The 21,421-nt window shown below is 35.1% G+C and overlaps 1 protein-coding gene across 1 annotated transcript in view; it reads left to right on the forward strand.

Annotated features, from left to right (window-relative positions):
* Positions 1-6,040: 6,040 nt before the first annotated feature.
* LOC144364965 (uncharacterized) overlaps positions 6,041-21,421 on the forward strand; it is a 33,511-nt gene continuing 18,130 nt past the window's right edge. The window contains 2 exon segments of the mRNA XM_078015371.1: positions 6,041-6,160; positions 17,404-17,474. Coding sequence (XP_077871497.1) covers positions 17,472-17,474 — 3 coding nt within the window. The 5' untranslated portion in view covers positions 6,041-6,160; positions 17,404-17,471.

A 21,421-nucleotide genomic window follows, 5' to 3' on the forward strand; every position in this document is an offset into this window, starting at 1 on the left:
GTGTATCTCTTCTGTCCAAAGATTTTATCACATCCTGATGTAAATATGATTTTTAATTTTATGTTTGCTTTACATTTTATTTCAATCAAAGTTACATATAAAGATGACCTCAAATGAAGCAGATTCACAACTTTATCATTGATCTCCTGTTTATTCTTTGAACTGTCTTCTATATATAAAGTACATCTAGATTGCCTTTCCTGAGAGTGCTTTTTTTTTCACTTCAATTAACTTTGTTTGCTGAATAACCCTAGGCTGGGACAATATGGTCCAATTGGCGATTTATTCACCAGTTTTCATTTAGCACTGAATACCTACGTAAATGGTAGGCATCCACAGACACCCAAATTATTATTTACTTCTTTGTTTAATTTTATAGTACTGGGGATTAAATCTAGGGGCACTTTACCACTGAAACACATCCCCAGCCCTTTTGTTTATGTTTTTTAAAATTTTTAGACAGAATCTTGCTAAGTTGCTTAGGGCCTCACTAAGTTCCTAAGACTGGCCTTGAATGTAGAATCCTCCTGCCTCAGCCTCAAACTCCCAATGGTTTATGTATATTGTCATTATTAAGTTAAAGATGCAAAAGAGAATAGTATACATTTTAATTTAGAGAAGACTAACATGGTTTCTTTTAAATTTAGATATGCATAACTCTATGGCACTTGCTGCCATAACATTCGATGGTACTTTATTTCAAATTTTGATGTGGACTATATTTTATTTAGTTTTTAGAATCACATAAGTCCTGTATTTTAAATCTATTTTTAATGGGCAGAGTAAGTATTTAAACTTAGTATGCTGCTGGATCTTGTTTAAGATCTGTTTATGTTTCTCAGTATAGACATGGCAATATTTTTCACAATATGTTGTTTGAAAATAATGATAAAGTAAATGGCCCCCAAAATAAACTAAATATAATTGTATGGTTCACATTTTTTAAAATAAAAGCAGAAAATTAGATTGCCAGACTTTGAGTAGAATGAATAAGTTTTTGTCTGAGACTTGCCTGGGAAGCTTTTCTGACTCCTAAACCAGTTTTTCACAGCCAAAGTAAACAGAAACATGGAACAACTAGTGATTTAACAGATTTAAGCAGTATTTTAGTCTCTATTTTATACCCTTTACTTCTATTAGAATGCAGGATTCTAAAGAATACATGTAACTTGTTTTAATTATTATTTTTGCAGAAGTTATTTGCATGTGAAACTTTTAAATCAAATAATACTCTAGCAAGTTTATTTGCACTTTATTTTGCCTAAAAATTGTTTCTTTTTTAATATTTATTTTTTAGTTGTAGTTGGATACAATACCTTTATTTTATTGATTTTATATGAGGTGCTGAGGATTGAACCCAGGGCCCTGATGTGCCAGGCAAGCACTCTACTGCTGAGCCACAACCTCAGCCCCTAGCAAATATTTCTTAATACATAGTCTGAAATTAAATCAAGGCAGACTTTAAATTACTGAGTCTTCAATACTAGGCCAAATTAATGAGGTTTTCCTGGACTTTTCCTTCTGCTATCTTATTGTGGCTAATGGTGTAATCTTGTTTGTTTTCTAAAATATTGAAGTTTCATGTTTTTGAATCTTTTCTGGGGGAGTACAGGAATTTGTTTATACAGTGCCTTTCATTTTACTTATGAGTTAATTTCTTTAACTTTTTGCCATAAAAACTACTAAAAATATTCCTGGAAAGTGAAGGATTAAACAGAATTTGTAATTATAAATGAAGGCCTTTTTCTTTATTTTTTCTGTTAGCTGCAATTGTTAAACTTTTTATACTACATTTAAATAAATATTAAGACTTTATTACAGGGCTGGGATTATGGGTCAGTGTAGAGTACCTGCCTGGCATGTGTGAGGCACTGGGTTTGATCATCAGCACCACAATAAATAAATAAATAAACAAACAAACAAACAAACAAATAAATAAATAAATAAAGCAATTATGTCCATCAAAAACTACCCCCCCCCAAAAAAGAAAAGACTTTATTACATATTAAGTGGGTTGGATTTTCTGTATTTGAAACAGTTTTTTTCTATATTAGGCATAAAGTTTAAATTAGACTGGCAGAGTAAGTGATCATTTGATTGGAAAGTTGGGTAGACAATCTTTGGTTAGTTTTATTCTATAACCTTCCAGCTAATTGTTGAATTGCATGCTCTTTTGTTCTTTGCTCTGTCTACTTTTGATCTGGTTTTATGGGGATTGAAATAGGGATTTATTGGTAGGAACATAGATTATTTTCTGATTTGAATAGATTGTGTGTTCTTCTAACAGCTTATTCTGTAACAAGCAGATTGATTCAACCAGACCCTTGTGCAGAGGTGTTAGTATAGGATTTGGGCAGCCATTTTCAAAAATAACAGCTTTATTGATATATAATTGACATTACCATCAAGGTCACTCCTTAAAATTGCAATTCACTGAGTTTTAGTATATTCACACAGTTGTGTGCCTATCCAGCTATATAATACTGAAACACATTTGTCATACCCAAAGAAGACCCATGCCCTTTAGCAGTCAGTCTCCACTCACTCTTGCTCCATGTGTCATGAATCTTCTTTCTCTCTTTGTGAAATTACTTGTTTTGGACATGATATATATAAATGTAATCATTCAATATATGGCCCTTTGTATCTGGTTTTTTAGCCTGTTTTTGAGGTAGCACATATCAAAACTTCATTCCTTTTATTGCTAAATAGTGTTCTGTTATGTAGATACACTACAGTTTGTTTATCCATTTATCAGTTGATGGATATTTGAGTGACTTTCACTTTGTGGTTTTTATGATCATGCTGCTGTGAATATTGGTGTTTTTGAGTTGACTTCTGTGTTTTTGGGGGGTAGATACTTAGGATTGAAATTTATGGGCCATAAGAAACTCTGCCAGACTGTTTTATAAGGTGACTCAACCACTCTTTATTCCCATCAGCAATGTTTGAAGATTCTATTTCTCCATATCTTTGCCAACATTGTGCCATGGTGTTTTTCCATAGTAGTCATCCTAATGGGTATGAAGTGGCATTGCATTGTGGTTTTTATTTGCATTTCCCTGATAACTAATGATATTCAATATTTCCATGTACTTGTTAGCCATTGTTTATCTTTGTTAGACAAATTCCTATTCAGATTCTTTACCCATTTTAAAAATTGAGCGGTCCTTTTTTTGTTTAGTTTTAATAGTTCTTCTGTATTCTGGATATACACAAATGTACACTTATCAGATATATGAAGTATAATTTTTTTTTCTTATTTTATAGTCTTTTCATCCTTATAAGGCCAATAGGTTTTTTTGTTCAAGTCCAATTTACCAGTTTTTTGACTGCTTATGCAGTTTTCTCTGAAATTTTCTATAAGTTAAAAAAAAAAAAACAGACCTTATTTCTCAACATCTTCCAATATTTTTTTTTCTACAGAAACAATAATCATTTAGTTAACTACACAATGGGTTAGAGATATTAAAAATATTTTTTTGTTTTCAAATATTTTCATCACATTTATTGGAAGAAGCCCAAGTTTTCTAACTTGATATCCAGTGCACCTTACTAATGTATTCTGAGGACTGGTCTTGGAGATCCAGGGATGCTTGGAACATGGTCCTGTCCTTAAGGAAGCAGAGGTCATGTGCCAGGCTACAGATTTCTACAGAGGGTAGTGGCACCATTGGAGAAACAGGGAAACTGTCTGGGTGAGAAAGCCTCTCAGGGAGTCAGTGCTGGTGCTCTGTCTGCAGAGATTCATCGGTGATCAGAACCTTTTGTTATAGCCTATGATTCTTCCTTTCAGACATTTGCTGCTGCTGTGTGTTATGTACATTGGCACCAGTTATTTGTAACAGCAATATTTAGGAATTTGATGTAATGAAATGTAGACATCAATGTGATGACTTTGATACCTAGAAGCAAGCTGGAAGAAAGTCACATTTTGTTGATTTCTTTAGGTTTTCAAGAATGGGAACTTTCTACTTACTAATTAATTCGGTGTGGTGTGTGTATCTGAGCTCCAGACCAAACCTAAGCAATTTTGGGTAGTCAGAGCTAAAATGTGAGTCAAAGAGGAACAGCTGTTTGACTGGAGGGAAGATTGTATATAGAGATTTGGGTGAGTCCTGTTAAGGAATTTAGATCTTTCTTTAATAATGGAGAGCCATTGATGGGTTTGGGTGTGTGTGGGGAACATTGACCTTCCTGTTGTCTGTACCACAGAAGCTGTTTGTGAGGACTAGAGACAGGAGACTTGTGGGGCTGTGGGACAAGAGCCAATGAGAACCTGAGCTAGGGCACTGCTGATAGATGTGAACACAGAGATTGAAAATGTTTAGAAGGTGCAAGTCAGGATGCTTGGCTTCAATCAACCATCATAATTTAAAAGGAGGATTACTGAAGAAAGAAGATTTCTGAAGAAAGATTCAAAGGAATGAAATGCTACAGAAGCCAGCATGATTTTAGTGCCTTAGGGGCTAAGGGACAGAGCAGGGGCCATACTCAGGCTCTTCCGCAAGAGGGAGGAAAGAGGGTCTCCTTCCAGCTGTGCTTTTTAAAATCCCATGAACACTCTTTTTTTTTTTAATTTATAATTTTTTTTAGTTGTTGATGAACTTTATTTTGTTTATATTTATGTAGTGCTGAGAATCAAACCTGGTGCCTCACACATGCTAGGCTATTGCTTACCACTGAGCCACAACCCCAGCCCCCAAGAGCACTCTTAGCCTTGGGTTTTGTGCCCCCTGTTCGGGCAGAAGCTTTGCTGAGAGCTCCGTGCCCTCATCACTAGCATTTCCAGAATTGGGGAAGGATTGTGGAGCAGAGCCATCTGTTCCTCTTTGGTTATTCGAGTTGGCTTGAGCAGATGTTAAGATCTGAAGATAAAGATTGGGAATGCCTCAGAAGTTTGTGGCCTGGGTAGACCATGATGACAGCATTTTTGTGCAAGAACAAGGTTCACAAGTGAGTAGACTAGAATGCAGGAAGTAAACAGAGTTCACTTTTAGACCAGCTTAGTTTTGGATGTGACTTTCAAGATGTTATGTTTCTGTTACAATTCACTTGACTTCATTCACTAATAGATGCCTCTCTAGGGATTGGTTAATTTTTTTTGCTATGACTTTCCAGAGACTAGCATGGATTTTCAGAGGTACCTTTATTAGCTCTTAGATAAAGTCATTAAATTTTTTTACAGTGCAGCTTATTCTGTTTCTATGTTTTTTGACTTTTTTTTTTTTTTGTACTAGGAATTGAGCTCAGGGTGCTCAATCACTGAGCCACATTCCCAACAATTTTTTTTAATTTTTTCTTGAGACAGAGTTCTGTTAAGTTGCTGAAAGCCTCACTAAATTTCTAAGGCTGGGTTCGAACTTGCAATCCACCTACTTCATGTTTACAAGCCACTGGGACTATAGGTGTGTGCCAACAACCTGGCTGAGCAGTCTTCCTTAATTAACAAAGAACAGTAGATGCTGTTTAACTGTTCTTGCTCCTATGTTAGTGAAGTCTGAATTGAAATTTCTTTCTGCATCTCAAAGAGTACAATATAGTGTACAGTAATTCTAAAAAGGTAGAAGTTATATGGTTTCTGTAAACTTTTTTTCTGGATGTAATCCATGAAACATCAGTGTATGTAGCAGTTAAATAGGAATTTTTGTCAGAGGACAGTGGATGGCTGGGCTGGCACTACACTGTTACTCTAACAGCATCATTCAAACACCAGCATTCTGGGCTGGAGATGTGGCTTGCCTCACATGTGTGAGGCCTTGGGTGTGATACTCAGTTCCACAGACAACTCATTGTTCTGTTTTCATTAATGAAATACAAAGTCATTTTTGGAGGAATGAAGGATAAATTACTCATTTATATATCTTATGTGTTATAACATGACACAAATCATTTGCTTATGTGATAAACACTGCTTCATTTAAGATCAGAATTGTTTTGAATATTTAAAATATTTAAAGTCACTTTAAACATTGTCAGGATTAATAATAGCATTGCTGGTAAGGCCATTCCATATATGTCATTTTACTAAAGAGATCTTCATCTTTTCTAGCTTTGCAAGATATGACAATGAAGGCTACCTAAATGCCAAAACTTGGAAGATAAATTGTTGCCCACACCAGCTCTGCTCCTCCATGCCAAGGCAGATGGTCAGATTAAGGTGAATTCGAGAAAAATAAATTTGCTGAGATTAAATGGAAGGTACCCATGGTGGGATGAATCCATATTCTCTGGCAGGTGTGGTCTTATTTGGGGCCCTCTTGATAAAAAATTCAGGATATACTCTGTGCTGTTAATAATGGGAAGTAGCTCAGTGACCTTGGACAAGTATATTAAGGTTAGTGACACTGTCTATAATATTCTCCATTATAGCATTGTTGTGAGGATGAGCAGAGCTGCTGCATATCAACTGCTAAGCACAGTGCCAAGATCATTTCAAATTATAAGTAGATTTTACTCCACACAACAGTGTTTTTCTTCAAAGTAAAATGCAACAGGAGGGCAGTAATTGACAGCAGAGGTATCACAAGGAACAAATTGGCTCTTATCTTCAATGGAACTCAAGCTGTAGTAGGTGTTATTTCACAATTTTAATTAAAATCAGTATCAGAGGTGAGATGTAAATTTTCATAATTTTAAATATAAGCAGTTAAATTTCTGTGCTTTTTTTTTTTTTACCAATTTACCTAAAGCAAGCCATATTCATTTGTAAAACTCCAAAAATCAATAAATATAAGATGCAATAACTGTATACTATGGTTGGTTTCATCTTTTGTTTAGTGGATACTGCTTCTCAGTGAAGGTGAGAATACTTGGATATTGTGCTTGCAGAGCTCATGGTCTAGGTTCCATGGTTACTGAACACTCAGAATTAGTAGTGTTTAATGTAGATATGAATTTGGGTATGATGTGTTTGGAACACGTTCAGAGTAATCATGTCAGTCAAAATTTACTAAAAGCTTATTGTTTAGCAAAATTGTACCTTTGAGAACACAAAACATGACAATTCTGAAGAACCTGAAAAAAATTAGAAGAGTAACTTTCTAAGGGAATCCGAAGCACATGCCATCCACAGTTATCGCTGACAATTGATTTTTATAGATTTTGGTGGATATGGCATGATTTTGTTGGGTTCTTTTTTAAAAAAATTATTAACTAGTTCTTATAAGTAATACATGAGAGTAGAAAATGCTCCAATTCATTGTACATAAATGAAGCAGGTGTTGGGTTGTTTTAGAGAAACAACCTTAAAGGGTAGTATCATTGCAAGAGAAAAAGATAGTGGATGGTTTTCAAATGGATATGCTTGCTAAGCTGTAAAATGTCTTGAATATTGTGGCAGAGCTATGGATGGTTATATTTATAATGAATAATTAAGGTTGTATCTTCTATAAGATATAGTAATTTCCATTCTTGGTCCAGTTATCTGAGCTCAGTAATGAAGAATATGCTGTTAGAGGGTTATTTTTAATACCAGCTGTTAGAATATTTACTTAAAATTTCCTGTTAGTTATTGGTATTTAAAAAAATCATTTGGCGTCTGTCTTCACATCTTTTTATTTTTCTAAGCCAGAATGACCTCTTAGAGCTGGTAGACTCCATAATTGCTTTGTGTAGAATAATTTTTAATCTTTTTTCTGAGTTCACTTAAAATGTGAGTGATACTTGTCATTTTGGAATTCTAAGCTGTTAGGATACAGTTCTTCAGTCATGTAATCATTGAAATTTAATATTTTAACCTTTAATTAGAAGAGTCAATGTTCTAGGCTATGGCCTATTTCCATTGCTATTCTTTCATCATGTGATTTAAGTGTCTCTAAACTTTACAAATTATTTCAAAAGAAGACATGGAATAACTTTGTAATTTAGTACTGTCTATTCTGCATGAAATCCAGCCCTTTCAACAGTGCCATGCAGAGAGCACATGTGCAGTAAATATTTATTTGAATTAGAGAATTGCTTTAGGGCAGCTTGCAAAAGTAATGTTTTCAGTATTCAGTGACTGAGCCTTCAGTACTGGTAGTTTAGCTAAACATTCAGACTTCATTTGAAGCCAGTAAACAGACAACTGTGTAATCCAGGGAGACAAATTTCTTTACTTTTTTATCCAATAGTAATTTTCTTTTACAGTCATGTTTACATAGAGTAAAGATCAAAAGAAAAGGTGACTTTGGAGCAGATACTTGAGTAAGTTTGCTAAAGTGAAAGATTTTTGGTATGCTGATGAGTAACAGAAATCCACTAGGCAGCTCTTTGGTCAGTCATATTTCTTAGAATGCTGCTGCTCTTTTTTTTTTTTTTTTTTGCATTCAAAGCTAGGTGTGGTTAGGTACTGAGCAACTTGTTGAGGCAGCTTGTCTTTCCGGCCTCCTCATGATGCACCTGCAGTACTCACTATGCATCCTGCTGGCTGACAAGGCATTCTGCCAGCCCTAGCCTCATGTGCTCCTGGTGTGTTGCAGGCTCTGCAGGTGGCTGGGAAGGTGAGGAAGGATGGCCATGCCTGATGCAGGCAGTCTGTGCTTGTGGACTGCCTTTGTTCCACTAGGCTGCACTTTCAGAGCACAGGTTCAAGGATGAAATTGTTGAGTATTTCTAGATGATGAGAACAGCACAGCAGAACAACTGGAGGCCCTTCTGGGCATAGGATCTTTCATACTTGTAGGGCTGGCACTGTCTTACCAGAGTCAAAAGAAGGAATGCTGTTGGTATTTCATGAAAATATGACCTTGGACCAAGTTCACTTGGACTGGAAGAAGGCTCTGTTTGGGAACTCAGTGGTCAAAGACCTGCTGAGAGGGTAAGAAGCCCAGTCCTTTTGCCTGAATTTACCTGGAAAAGTTGAAGGAGGCATTTTTGAGGTACCATGTATTGTGGATAAGAAGTGTGACTATCAATCTGGATTTGGTCCTTAAACAGTGCTACGTGTGGGAGGAGGGGACTGACCTCTTGGACTCCTGTCTCCATTTCTTTCTGGAGAGAACAAATCTGACTTCACAGCTGCTGCTGAGATCAGGCAGTCGGGGGGTGGGGAGCTGGTGCTTTGTGGTCCTGTGCTCAGGTCATTAAGCAGTCAGGTTAAGTCCACTAGCCACCAATAGCATCCTGGCTGACCACATGCTTGAGACCCAGGGCCTCAATGCTGAGGAGCCTTGGACCAACTCCATGTGGCAAAACTGCACTCAACTTCACATGAGGATTTGTGTCTCACTGGTACACCTAGGCAGTAATATCCAGCTTTGAACATCTGAACACACAAGCTAATTTTCATGGAAAAACTGCCCTGCCAATGTCAATTGCATCATCCTGGCTGATGAATCCTCTTCTCATTTTAAGTTTGAGGAGATTGAGGCATGGACACTAAAACAAAATGCAGAGGCCATGTGAAAATACAGCTGTGATTTGAGCCATGAATGCTATGGAGCCCACTCTCTTTCTCCTGTGTTATCCTGTTACCATGTCCCTCCTTGGTTTTGGGAAAGTCTACTTATTGCAGAGTGTATAAGAGGGTGGAGTGACATATGGCAGTCTCACAAAGCACTTCATGTGATGTCTATTTCTGCAGAATTGGGTGGTGGGAGGCAAAGCCATCTTCCTAATAGCCAGGGAAAGAATGCATTTCACGCTCACTTGGCAGGGGCCTCTGCCCACTGGAGGCCAAAGAAAAATGAAGGACAGAACCTTAAAAGACAAAGTGATCTTTTCCAAACCATTACCCATTCAAGGGATTTTTCCAGGCAGCACTTTGAGGAGCACCTCTGTTTTGTACAGTGAGGCTAATTCTGTGTTTGGTCCACAGATATCTGATGTCCCATTATTTTTTATCCTGACCATCACTTTGACTCACTACTGGGCATCTCCTCCAAGACAGCTACCTGTGGGGCAATAACTCATCCCCATGAGAAAATGTGAGACACCAAAAAGACCAAAGCAAAAAACTAGTTAAGAAACTTCAAATAATAAGTAAAATCAATGGCCCTTGTTAGCTTTAACAAGCTGATGGATTTCTTTCCTCATGAAACAATGAAAGTTCACGTGGATTACCCAGTAAGTTTTGAAATAGAGATGACAGTCATTATTTCAGGATATCAGGTTAAAAACATTCTTAAGAAACATGCAACCTTGTTAATTATGTTACGTTGTTCTTCAAACTAGAGTGAATAACAGAGTAAAGTTTACTGCCTGACCCTAAATCTGTTACTGCTCTGCTCTTCATTATCTCACATTTGTATTTTACCCATAATGTGCATTTATCTTCCTCAGGCGGATTGATTTTCCTGTGAGAAAGATACTTGCTTCAGTGGGCACAGCAGGTCACTCTCAGGCTTTATCATGATGTGCTCACCAGGCCCTCATGTGCTCACACATGAACTTCACACCCATCTTTCCTGGATGTACAAAACCACATCATCACTAGATTCTTAGCCATGAAAATTTCTTGTTCCACCTTTACTTATGAACTTGATGAAAGGGGCTGACTCTATGAATTGTTGTCTCTCCTCAGAGTTTCTGGTGATGCTGATGATGGCAATGATGGTGATGATGATAAATGTGATGGTGATGATGGTGATGATAATGATGGTGGTGATGATGGTAGTGGTGGTGGTGATGATTATGGTGGTGGTGGTGGTGGTGATGATGATGATGAAAGTGGCAATAATGATGAAAATGATTATGATGGTGATTACAGCAATGGTTATGCCAATGATAGTGACATAATGTTGATGAGAATGATGTCATGAAGAGGATGATGACCATGTGACGATGATGAATGTTAGCAGCTGACATAAATTAGATTATTTTATCTTTCTAATTGGGCAGAGTCCAGCCTAGATTCTGTTGCCCTCAGACTTGGTCATGTGATCTGTTTCACCAGTGAAAGGAGAGTGGATTCTTTGGGAGTCATGATGAGATTCCACTTACACATTACGGTTTCTGTTGGAAACATGGCCTCACATCTCAGCTCTTCAGAAACAAGTTTAGGTGGAGAAAAGGGTCAGTAAAATTGGGTGGTATGTGCTGAGTTCCTGTGGTAGATGTTGATTCAGGATTTGTCTGAACAAACATTTATTGAGCATCTCTGTTCTAGGCATTGGGGATACAATGTAATTGGAGCTTATAATTTTGAAAGGGGGGAGAGAGAAAAGTAAATATAGAGTAGATCAGGAAAGGTAAAGGCAATGGGCACAATGTGGGGGGCACAGAGATTGTCTGTTAGAGACAGGGATGAGGAGGGGGAACCTCCAGACTGTTGAAAAGCTCATGTCCAAGCAAAATCCAGAGAGAGTGAGTGGGTATCCATGTGATAAGTGGGGACGGGAAAGTTCTAGAGATAGAAGTAGAATGGCAAGGGCCCTGGGTATAACATAGAAAGCTAACCAAGGGGGACAGTCATGAATGAGGAGGCCACGAACTCCAGGAAGGGGCTCCATGGGACTTCCAGGGCCAGAGACCCTGCCACCCTAGACAGCACTTATCTATATTCAAGAGTCCAAGAAGATGATCAAAATGTCAATACACAGAGAGCCCTTAATATTCAGCTAATCCCACTCCACTGTGCATACCTAAGCTGCCCCTAGTACCCCAGATGGCTATGTCCCAGCCTGTGGGTGCAGCCCCTTGTGTCCCTGCTGGGCACCTTCTCTCACTTGAGGCTCTTTTTTTTTTTTAACAGGGTTCCAGCCCTAGAGGCCTTGTGCATCACATGATCAGATCACTACCTGATACTCTGTGACCCTCTCCCTCACATCTTCTCCCTAGTTACATTCCTTTATTTGTTGTCTTTGACTCTTTCTGTTCCACTGTCTTGTCTCCAACCTCCTTGAGTTGTTAGTTATTTTCAGCCATTTCAATCTTCATGGATATGAGTTGGGAAGGAGTAGAGTCTCACTTGAGGCTCTAACTCACATGTTCCAAATGTCCCTGTGATGTGTCATGTCCTATCATCCAAGGACCCTGGAATCTTGCAAAATAACTGCCAGCATTCCAGCAGGTCTTTGTTGCCCTGCTTAGCATGTCTCTTCCTTGTTCTAATTTTCAATTTTTCCTGTTCTTGAGTGGCTTCAGATAAGTCTGTGGTCGCTCCATGTGTTTGCTCCTAAATTACGTCTTCACTAAAGACAGGATACGATTAGTTCAAAAGCTCATGAATGCCAAATCCAAACTTATTTATCCCTAATTATTTTAAAAATATAGATAAAAGTAGAAAAATTCTCACCATTCACATCCCACCTTCTTTGGGCACCTAGCATCTAATGTCCAATTAAAAGATAGTGTGGTTAAGAGACCCCAAGGTGATACCACCCTTCAGATTTTTATAACCCCTGCCATACTATTAGCTATATTACCTGGGCAAATAATTTCCAGAGACACTTTCTCTGACTCTCTTTTTCCCCATGAGTTCACTTGAAATTCTCAACTTTTGGATTATGGCTCTTTGTCATAATCCCCTGGGCAGTTTCGGGCTGTGAAGGGTGTTATTTTTTTCTTTTTCTTTTCTTTCTTCTTTCTTTCTTTCTTTCTTTCTTCCTTTCTTTCTTTCTTTCTTTCTTTCTTTTCTTTCTTTCTTTCTTTCTTCCTTTTCTTTCTTTCTTTCTTTCTTTCTTCCTTTTCTTTCTTTCTTTCTTTCTTTCTTTCTTTCTTTCTTTCTTTCTTTCTTTCTTTCTTTCTTTCTTTCTCTCTTTCTCTCTTTCTCTCTTTCTCTCTTTCTCTCTTTCTTTCTTTCTTTCTTTCTTTCTTTCTCTAGGAATTGAACTAAAGGGCACACTTGACCTTTAAGCCACATACCCAGTTTTTTTAAATTTTTTTTTTGTTTGTTTTTTAACATGGTCCCTCTAGATTGCTTACAACTTTACTAAGTTGCTGAGTCTGGTTTCAAATATGTTATCCTCCTGCCTCATTCACCCAAGCTTCTAGAATTACAGGCTTGCACCACCACACACAGTGAAACATATTTTTTTTTATGAGACCCTCTCCCATAATTGTATTTTTATGCCTTATAATCATCCAAAACCCCCAAATTTCTTACAATAGTCAATTTCAACTCCATCACTCCAGAAGCAATCACTATTTTTATATTTTCTCAACTGATAATAGTCTGTGCTAGAATTTTATATAAAACACAAGAGTTTATGTATTTTTATTTAAATGAACTTTAGTTATCTTGTTTTATTATTAATTCATTGTACATCTAACTGTAAGGCATTGAAGGACTTTACTAAATGCTATTCAATGTATAGGTAATTTGGCCAGAGTGTATTTAATTTTCTATTTGTAGACTCCAAACTACAAATATTAGGTATTATGAATAAAATGCTACTAAATGCTACTTTTGTGATGTATGTCTTCACTTATCTTGGGTAAAACTTCAGAGTGGAGGTTTTGGGACTCACATTTGGTGTCTATGTTCAATTTTAGAAACAAAAATGGAAAATACAAGTTTGTTTTTCAAAATGTTGGGTCCATTATATATACTCAGAAATATCACAGAGGATTTCCAGTTGCTCTGCAATCTTGCCCACATGAGAGGCTATTAGCCTTTTGTATTTTAACCAGTCCAATAAATATGTAACTATATGCCATTCGGATTTTAATTTGAATTTATCTGAAGACTTTTTTTTGTTCTTACTGATATTCTGTACATCTTCTTTTTATGAACCATTTTCTAATCTTTTGTGCACCTCGTTATGCCTCTTTATCATTGAGTTTTAAAAAATGTTTTTATATATCATTTATCAGAACTTTGCAAAATATTTGTTTTGTAACATATTGCCTGTAGGTGAGTCAAAAAAATTATGACTGTGAGCTATATATTTCATCTTAAAAATTCAATTTGTATCTTACTTTTTTGATAATTTTATTGTTTTACCATACAAAACTTTATTTATTTTAGGAAAACAAAAGCAATCACATGAACAAGCAGCTGTAGTCTTCTAGAGGTCTTCCTTAAACATATCACAAGTGCTTCATGCCAACCTCTGCTGGGATATCTAATTGAATCTTGACATTGTCCATTTGAAGAAATCAAATTTAACTAGTTTCCCTATCAAAGTAAATGTAAGGCTTAATCTTAAAACTAGATAGAAAATATACAACAAATGTTGGTAACATGAACTGTGCTAAAGAACTTTTAAAGAGGAAAAATAACAATTTTATATTTACTATTGTATTAGAAATTATTTTCCAAATATTAATCTTTTCACCTGGTGTGATCACCATTGGTATGAATATTTCAATGGCATAATATAAAAAATATTTAAAAGGCCTGGAATTTTAAAACAATCTTTTGACTCTGAACAGTATTAATCATGAAACCAGACTAATTCCAGTATAAGACTGGGAGACATCTTGTCAAAAAGCTATAAAAAGTTTATTTTTATTTTCTGTAAGAAAACTAAAAATTCTCTTTGGCCTAATAATATTTTGATATTTTAAACTTGTTTGGAATTTCTACCTGTGCTTTGAATTCAAATATGCCTGGCTATCCCTGACCATATAACAACCTTTTCTAAAACCTTACTGGTGCCTCATAAATCCTGGCTCCCACTGACCAAATAACAACTCTCTCTAAATCTCAGTGGCAGCTCATTAATTCTAGTGTCTGGAGTTGAATTTATTCCCTACCTTGAAATGTTGAGACATGTAGATCCTTAACCTGCTATCTGCCTTTGTTTTATGCTTGTAAAAAACTTGTTAGCTGTATAGTACCCGAGACACCCACCTTTTTTGTAATATTTTGTGCTGAAAATACTTTTTCCTGAAGATCAGGGGGTGATCTCTAGCATGGAGTTTTGTAAGAGACAGTTCTGGCCAGGTTTGTGTACACAATACAATCTTGATTTAATTTAATTTCAAATTGGAGTTGGTGGTCTTTTCTTTGTATTCTCTTTCAACATTAACTTTTTTTTAAAACTTCATTGTAAATAAAACTAAAGAACAAAACAAAACTCCTATAAATGAACCAGGTGCATAATAATAGCCATTTTTACTGAAAGCACTGTATTCATTATAGAAATGATATAAGCTTAAAAATTAAAAGATAGCTCAAATATCAAGGGAGTTTAGAAGTTAGAAATTTTTTCTTTCAGAATATAGGTGGTAAAATAGGTAGATGGAACATGTGCTGAGAGAAATCAAAAGTCTTTGCAGAGGAGGCAGCAGAGATTTGAGTCTTTCTCAGGTCTATATTTTGCACAGAAGAGAAAATGTGAAGCATAACTATATCAAGTAATGTGCAAAAAAAATCACAAAAATATTTATTATAAAAAATCATATCTACAGAAATTGTTCTAAAGAAGCAGTATTTTTGGGGGGGGTCAGGAATAAACATTTGGACACTAATGGAAGTTATGGTACTATTTTTAAGTAGTTTTACTCATAGAGGATAATCTTTATACCATTTCTCCATTTTACTGGTTGGAATTAATTACAATTTATATATCTGCTAAAAAAGATACTGAGTGCAGAAAAATATTAATTGCTCATGTTTAAGTCACCTACATCATTTGATCTTTCCCTTTTTAAATAAAAAATATGCATCTCTTAATAAATATCTCTATCTCTGTATATTAGCAGCAACTCAATCATAAAATATACTATGATAACTTGTCTCTTCATGTACTTACAGACTATGAATTTGCTGCTTAGCATTTAGATATAGTTTTCTATGGTGTTCTCTACTTATTTATGTCTGTATGCCAAGTTTTATTTAAGCTCTTAGTATATGCCTTATTTACTCTGTGTAGCAATGTAGGATCCATGTCTTATTTGTGACACATTTTTCCAAGAACTGTGTCTAAAGGGAAATATGTACAAGATGATTATCCAGGCAAAAAAATATCTATCTAACATATATATATATATATATATAATTTTTATTATTTAAAAACACACTTTGTTCTGAAACTACAGTGATACTACTGTATTTTAGCTTGAATTATTTGTGAGAAATAAACAAACAAAAACCACATTTCTCTTTGTTGGCTGGTGATTTTTTTCAACCTCAGGAGTCTCTTGAAGAATGGCAGAAATAGATATGTAACTCTCTAGTTTGAGGCAGACCCATCAAACTTGATGATGTTTTGCTTCTGCTTTCTATCTTGATCATTAGAAACATACATTTATATTCACATGGAACATTTTTAAAATTCTGTTCTGTTAGTTCTTCTAAAAATTAAATGAAAGTGAAAAAGAATGCAGGAAAGATAAATAATTAATTTCAAACAATTCATTTTAAAAATGTTTTTCAAATTACCAAAAATTCTTAAAAGTTAAAAAAGTTAAAAGCTTTAGAAATAGCCTAAGGCTATTTTCTCTTTTGCTCAGAAGAGTAGACTATATCTCCAACTCATTCCTCTCTAGAATTGTACTGTGTACAAATATAAAAAAAAATGTGCTAAGATGCCCTACGTGGCTTATAAGTTTTAAAATCCTCACAGGGGCTCAAATGTGCCATTTTTCTACTTTACAGGTACAAAATCTGAAATTTGTATACTTAACAAACATTTACAAGACTGTAATTCAAAATGAACTAAAGAATAAAAAAAAATTGAAGAACTAACCCACTGAACATTAATCATAGGGACTTATAATATTGAAGCCATTATATTAAATGTCTTTTTATCATTGTCACAATTTTCCATATTTATATCATCAATATATTAATCAAAATTTTTACCCACTTAATAACAAATCTTAGTTTCTATTTTAATTGTTGTTTAAGATATAATTTGTAGTAATTCATATTAATAATTTAATATTCATACTTGTTAAAGTATGAAAGATATACTTTAAAAGTTATGGCTTTGGCAAGTAAAAAATCCAGCTTAAATTCTTAAGATTGGGAGCCATCTCATCACACAGGCATGAAAAGTTAATTTCTGCTTCATTATAAATTACTGTGATTTCTAAAGTTGCTTGAAATGTCTGCCAGTGCCTTGAATTCACCCATGTCTGGTTTTTCCTGATGAGATAACAACCCTCCCTGAAACTTTAGTGATGACTCATAAATTCTGGCTTTCCCTGACCAAATGACAACCCTCTCTGAAACCTTAGTAGTGCCTCATAAATTCTGATGTTGTGATCTAAACTTACTCCCTAAGTGATGAACAATTTTAAACCACTAACCTTGTACCTGCCTTTGTATTATGCTTGTAAAAATCAGGGTTGTTCTCCCTGATAACAACCCTCCCTGAAACTTTAGTGATGACTCACAAAGGGCTCTCTGGTCTCAGATGCAATATACATGATCTGGAGCCCCTTCCAATAAAGAGCATTTTGTGGGAACTGTTCAATTCTGTGTGTTGTCAGGGAGGAGGAGGTTGGGCTTTCACTGTTACTTCTTATCTCCTAAGTCCTCTTTTTTTTTTTTTTGACATTTGTCTGGATTTGAATCTCATACTTCAGAGTCACAGGTTGCTCTGCTGTGCAGAAACTGAGGATCCCAAGGAGGCCCAACTGCAGGGAACCAGGAAATGGTGAGTGTGCATTGGCCTAGTGAGGTAGGCTGGGGGAGAAAGACTATTTATTGGAACCACTAAGACTGGCAGTGGTGAAAACAGGAGCTAGAAGATTGCGACTCTGGGCAGTTTCTGCAGGCTTAAGTCCTCCACTGGGCCACTATGTCCTCAGTCCTACTGGCCAACCAGGTGGGGAACATGTCAGTGGAAGAGATTCTTTGCTGTCTTCCTTATGCTTAAAGGACATTTTCAGTCTGCCTAAAATACTATGTGTCAGGTGTGTTTCTGCAGCCCACTGTCCTACCAGATGCTGGAGACTGACAGGTGGAATAATTATCAAAATCAAATCTCCACAGGCCATTTTCTTGAAGAAAGGAGCTGTTGTTTTGGGGCACCTAATTTCCTCTTGAGCCAGCTAATTTTTATTTTGACTTTCTTTTATTTTTACTATTATTATTATTATTATTATTATTATTATTATTATTTAGGTAGTTAGTGTCATTAGGTAAATCAGGTCTAATATCAAGTAAAATGAAGAATGAACATTATATTGAGAATGGAGTCCAGGAAAAGGGGAATTGAAAATGTCCCCAAGGCCCAGAGCCCATTCCAAGTAAATGTTAATGAAGCAGCTCCCAGCAAACAGGGAGATGCTAATTCAAAAGCCCTTCCTGCCCAGATTACTGCTTCAGCCCACCTGTCCCCCAGCCTTTGGGCCTTCCCATGTACATTTCATAACTGCAAGATGACAGATCAAAGGACAGAAATTCGACAGGAATGCGGGAAAGCTGAAGGAAGAACTTAGTTATAAAAAAGAGAAGATCTCGCCCTTTCATGGATTTCTCATTTTGGGTCCCCTTCTTTCTCTGAAGAGAAGTCTTTTCTACTGTCCTTTAATAAAGCTTCAACATACCACTCTAAACTTACCTTGGCATGCTTCTCTGATATTTTACTTCAGCATTGCGGAGGCAAGGACTTGTCACCAGTAAATAGCCCTAATAGTAGGTTTAAATTTATTTTGAGAAAGGTCATAGCTAAATTGCTGAGATTATTTTTGCTATGGTTGATATATCTAGACTTTACTATCACAATAAAGCATACAGGATTTACATACAAATATATTCATATGGGGATTTTATTTGTATTGTGATACTTTCATGATTATTGTAATATTATGATTTCTCAATATATATGAATAGTAGGCCATGATAAGTTCTTTTTTCTTTTTTTTTTGCTCTTATAATTGAAAAGGTTTTTGGCTAAAGTTACATATAATTTTGTGTTTTTTTTTCTTAGAGAGAGAGAATTTTTAATATTTATTTTTTAGTTTTTGGCAGACACAACATCCTTGTTTGTATGTGGTGCTGAGGATCGAACCCAGGACCCCCGCATTCCAGGCGAGCGCGCTACCACTTGAGCCACATCCCCAGCCCCTACATATAATTTTGTAGATTAATTTTAAAAATTTATGATTTGGTTACTTATTTCATTTAAAGTAAATGTTTTTGATTTTTTTTAATTATTGCATTATTGTTGTATTTAATACTCAGGATTATTTTGACATAATCATAAAACATGGAATATACTTTGCTACCCGTCAGTATCCAGTAGTTCCCCTTTCCCTATTCTCCTACTTTCTTTTATTGTATATTTATTTATAGCTTTTTAAAATTATTGCATTATAGAAAACACATAAAAGTGGACTTTACTGTGATATATTTATATTTGTACATAGCAATTTTGGTGAGATGTATTGGGAATTAATTTGGGGGAAATTTATCACCTTTATAATGATGAGTTTTATCATCTATACATGGGATGTATAATTCAGTCTTTAATGTGCTTCTCATAATTTTTATTTTCTTATAAGTTCTACATATTTTATTTCTAAAAATTTACACATGTAAAATATCACTTTTATAATTCACCTATGTAAAATTTATACATAGTGTTTTATGCTCTTTTTTAAACTGGATATGTTATGAAATGTGACCGGCCTAGTGACCATTTTTCCTACAGATTATTATTTTTCTCTTCCAAGATGTGTGTTGTATTGAGCCATGCCCTTGGAATTAAAGTGTTTGGATGAGTACCATTGCGTACTTATATGTTATCATGGTCACATATGCTCTAATTTCACTAAGTCTCTATGATGGGGAGTATCATGTATATTCAATAGCAAAATATTTTCCACAAATAGATACTAATTTAAACTCCCTTTTAGTTAATAATTATTCATTTGTTCTATATGTTCATCAATATTATTATTTTTTCCCAAAATGGGTTTTTATTTTGCATTTGTTAATTTCTAAAAATTTTGAATTTTTAAATCTAATAGACATAACTCATGTATAAATTTGCAGTTCAAATTTTTGGACTTTATATTTTTTATGATTTTTAGCTTAAAAGAGAAAATGGATCCAAAAATGCAGCTTGAGTTTGATTTCAACAAAAAGAAAAAGGTTTAAATTATTTTTTAAAATTGCCTTTTTTATCCTCATCATTTATTATAGGTTTCTTGTGTGATTGTAAGTGTAGGTTATTTAAGGTGGATTCTAGGGTTTATATTTGGAAGTTACTACAGAAAAAATAAATAAGAAATATCTCAACACTATGGCTGCAGGAAAATGAGTAAATTTCCTCAAAATCATATGGTAATTAAATTGTTAAATGACATATTTACTAAACATCCACTCCTTAAGGGATTTTTTTCTTAAATATTTTTGGCAGTGAATCATGAATTCTATTATCTGGATTTTGGTGTTTAATATAAAATCATATGGAATAAAATTTGGTCAATCCTAGAAATATTTATACATAATTTGTTGTTTACTTAATGACATGCTGAGGAGATAGCAACTAATAAGCATATTTATTTTTAGAAATAGTTACTTTTTTGCTTTTCAGTTTCTAATAAGCCTTTTATATTTATTCCCTTACTGAGTCTCTCAGGGCCACTGATTTTTTTTTTTTTTTCATTTTGTAATCTCCGGGCATTTACCCTTCTAAGAAATCTGTCTTGGGAGCTCTGTTTCTGAATAGTTTCTTAACATGAAAAAAAAAAAAAAGTACTTGTGTTGCCCCTGAAATGTATTCTCAATGCACTCTCTTCCAAATGGAAAGGAAATAATATTTCCCCAGACTGACATCCCTGTGTCAGGAGCTAACAATACATTGATGGTCTTTGAAGAAATTTCATACGGTTCTGTCTCTGGGTAGTCTGATGTGGGCTGCTGAATTGCCATTTAGTATACAAATACCCATGTTTTTTTTATCTGTACTGTGGGAATAATTTTAGAGGACACAGATAAATAATGCTCTTCATGGAGGCTATGAATACCTGTATGTTCTGTAGTGCACAGCTGATAAAGCCCCTGGAAGACACTGTGCAGATACTATTTAGTTAACAATTATCTGGCACTCACATAAAATGTATTTCAAAAGCTTGTAATAACCTTTTCACTTTAGGCATCCATGTCATCCACATTCCTGAGTATATAAGTATGAATCTTTCTTTTCTGAATTCCAGGGCCCATTTCTTTTGTGCTTCAAAGTGGTGCAAATAATTATGTTTTTTTTTTGTCTTTCTTTTACACTGTGTTTCTAATAAAAAAGGTTTTCTGCTCCAAGTATCTATTTCCCATGTCCACCTATGTTTAGAAAATGACATAGAAAATTGTATTTGATAATTCATAAAGGAGAGTTGAGAATACTTCTGGTTCATGTATTTCTTCCTTAAAAACTGAACAAGAACTATGCTTGGTCCTGAAAAGGGAGCAGCATAACCTATCAGATATATAGAAAAAATGTTGATTGAATGTATATTCTCTTCTAAGTATTGTCTGTTCAGATCCTTGGCCCATTTGTTGACTGGGTTATTGTTGTTGTTGTTTTTGTTATTATTATGTTATTATTATTATTGGCTTAGATTTTTGCGTTCTTTATGTACCATAGAGATTAGTACT

The sequence above is a fragment of the Ictidomys tridecemlineatus genome, chromosome 1 (assembly GCF_052094955.1).
Source record: "Ictidomys tridecemlineatus isolate mIctTri1 chromosome 1, mIctTri1.hap1, whole genome shotgun sequence".
NCBI classification, from domain to species: Eukaryota; Metazoa; Chordata; class Mammalia; order Rodentia; family Sciuridae; genus Ictidomys; species Ictidomys tridecemlineatus.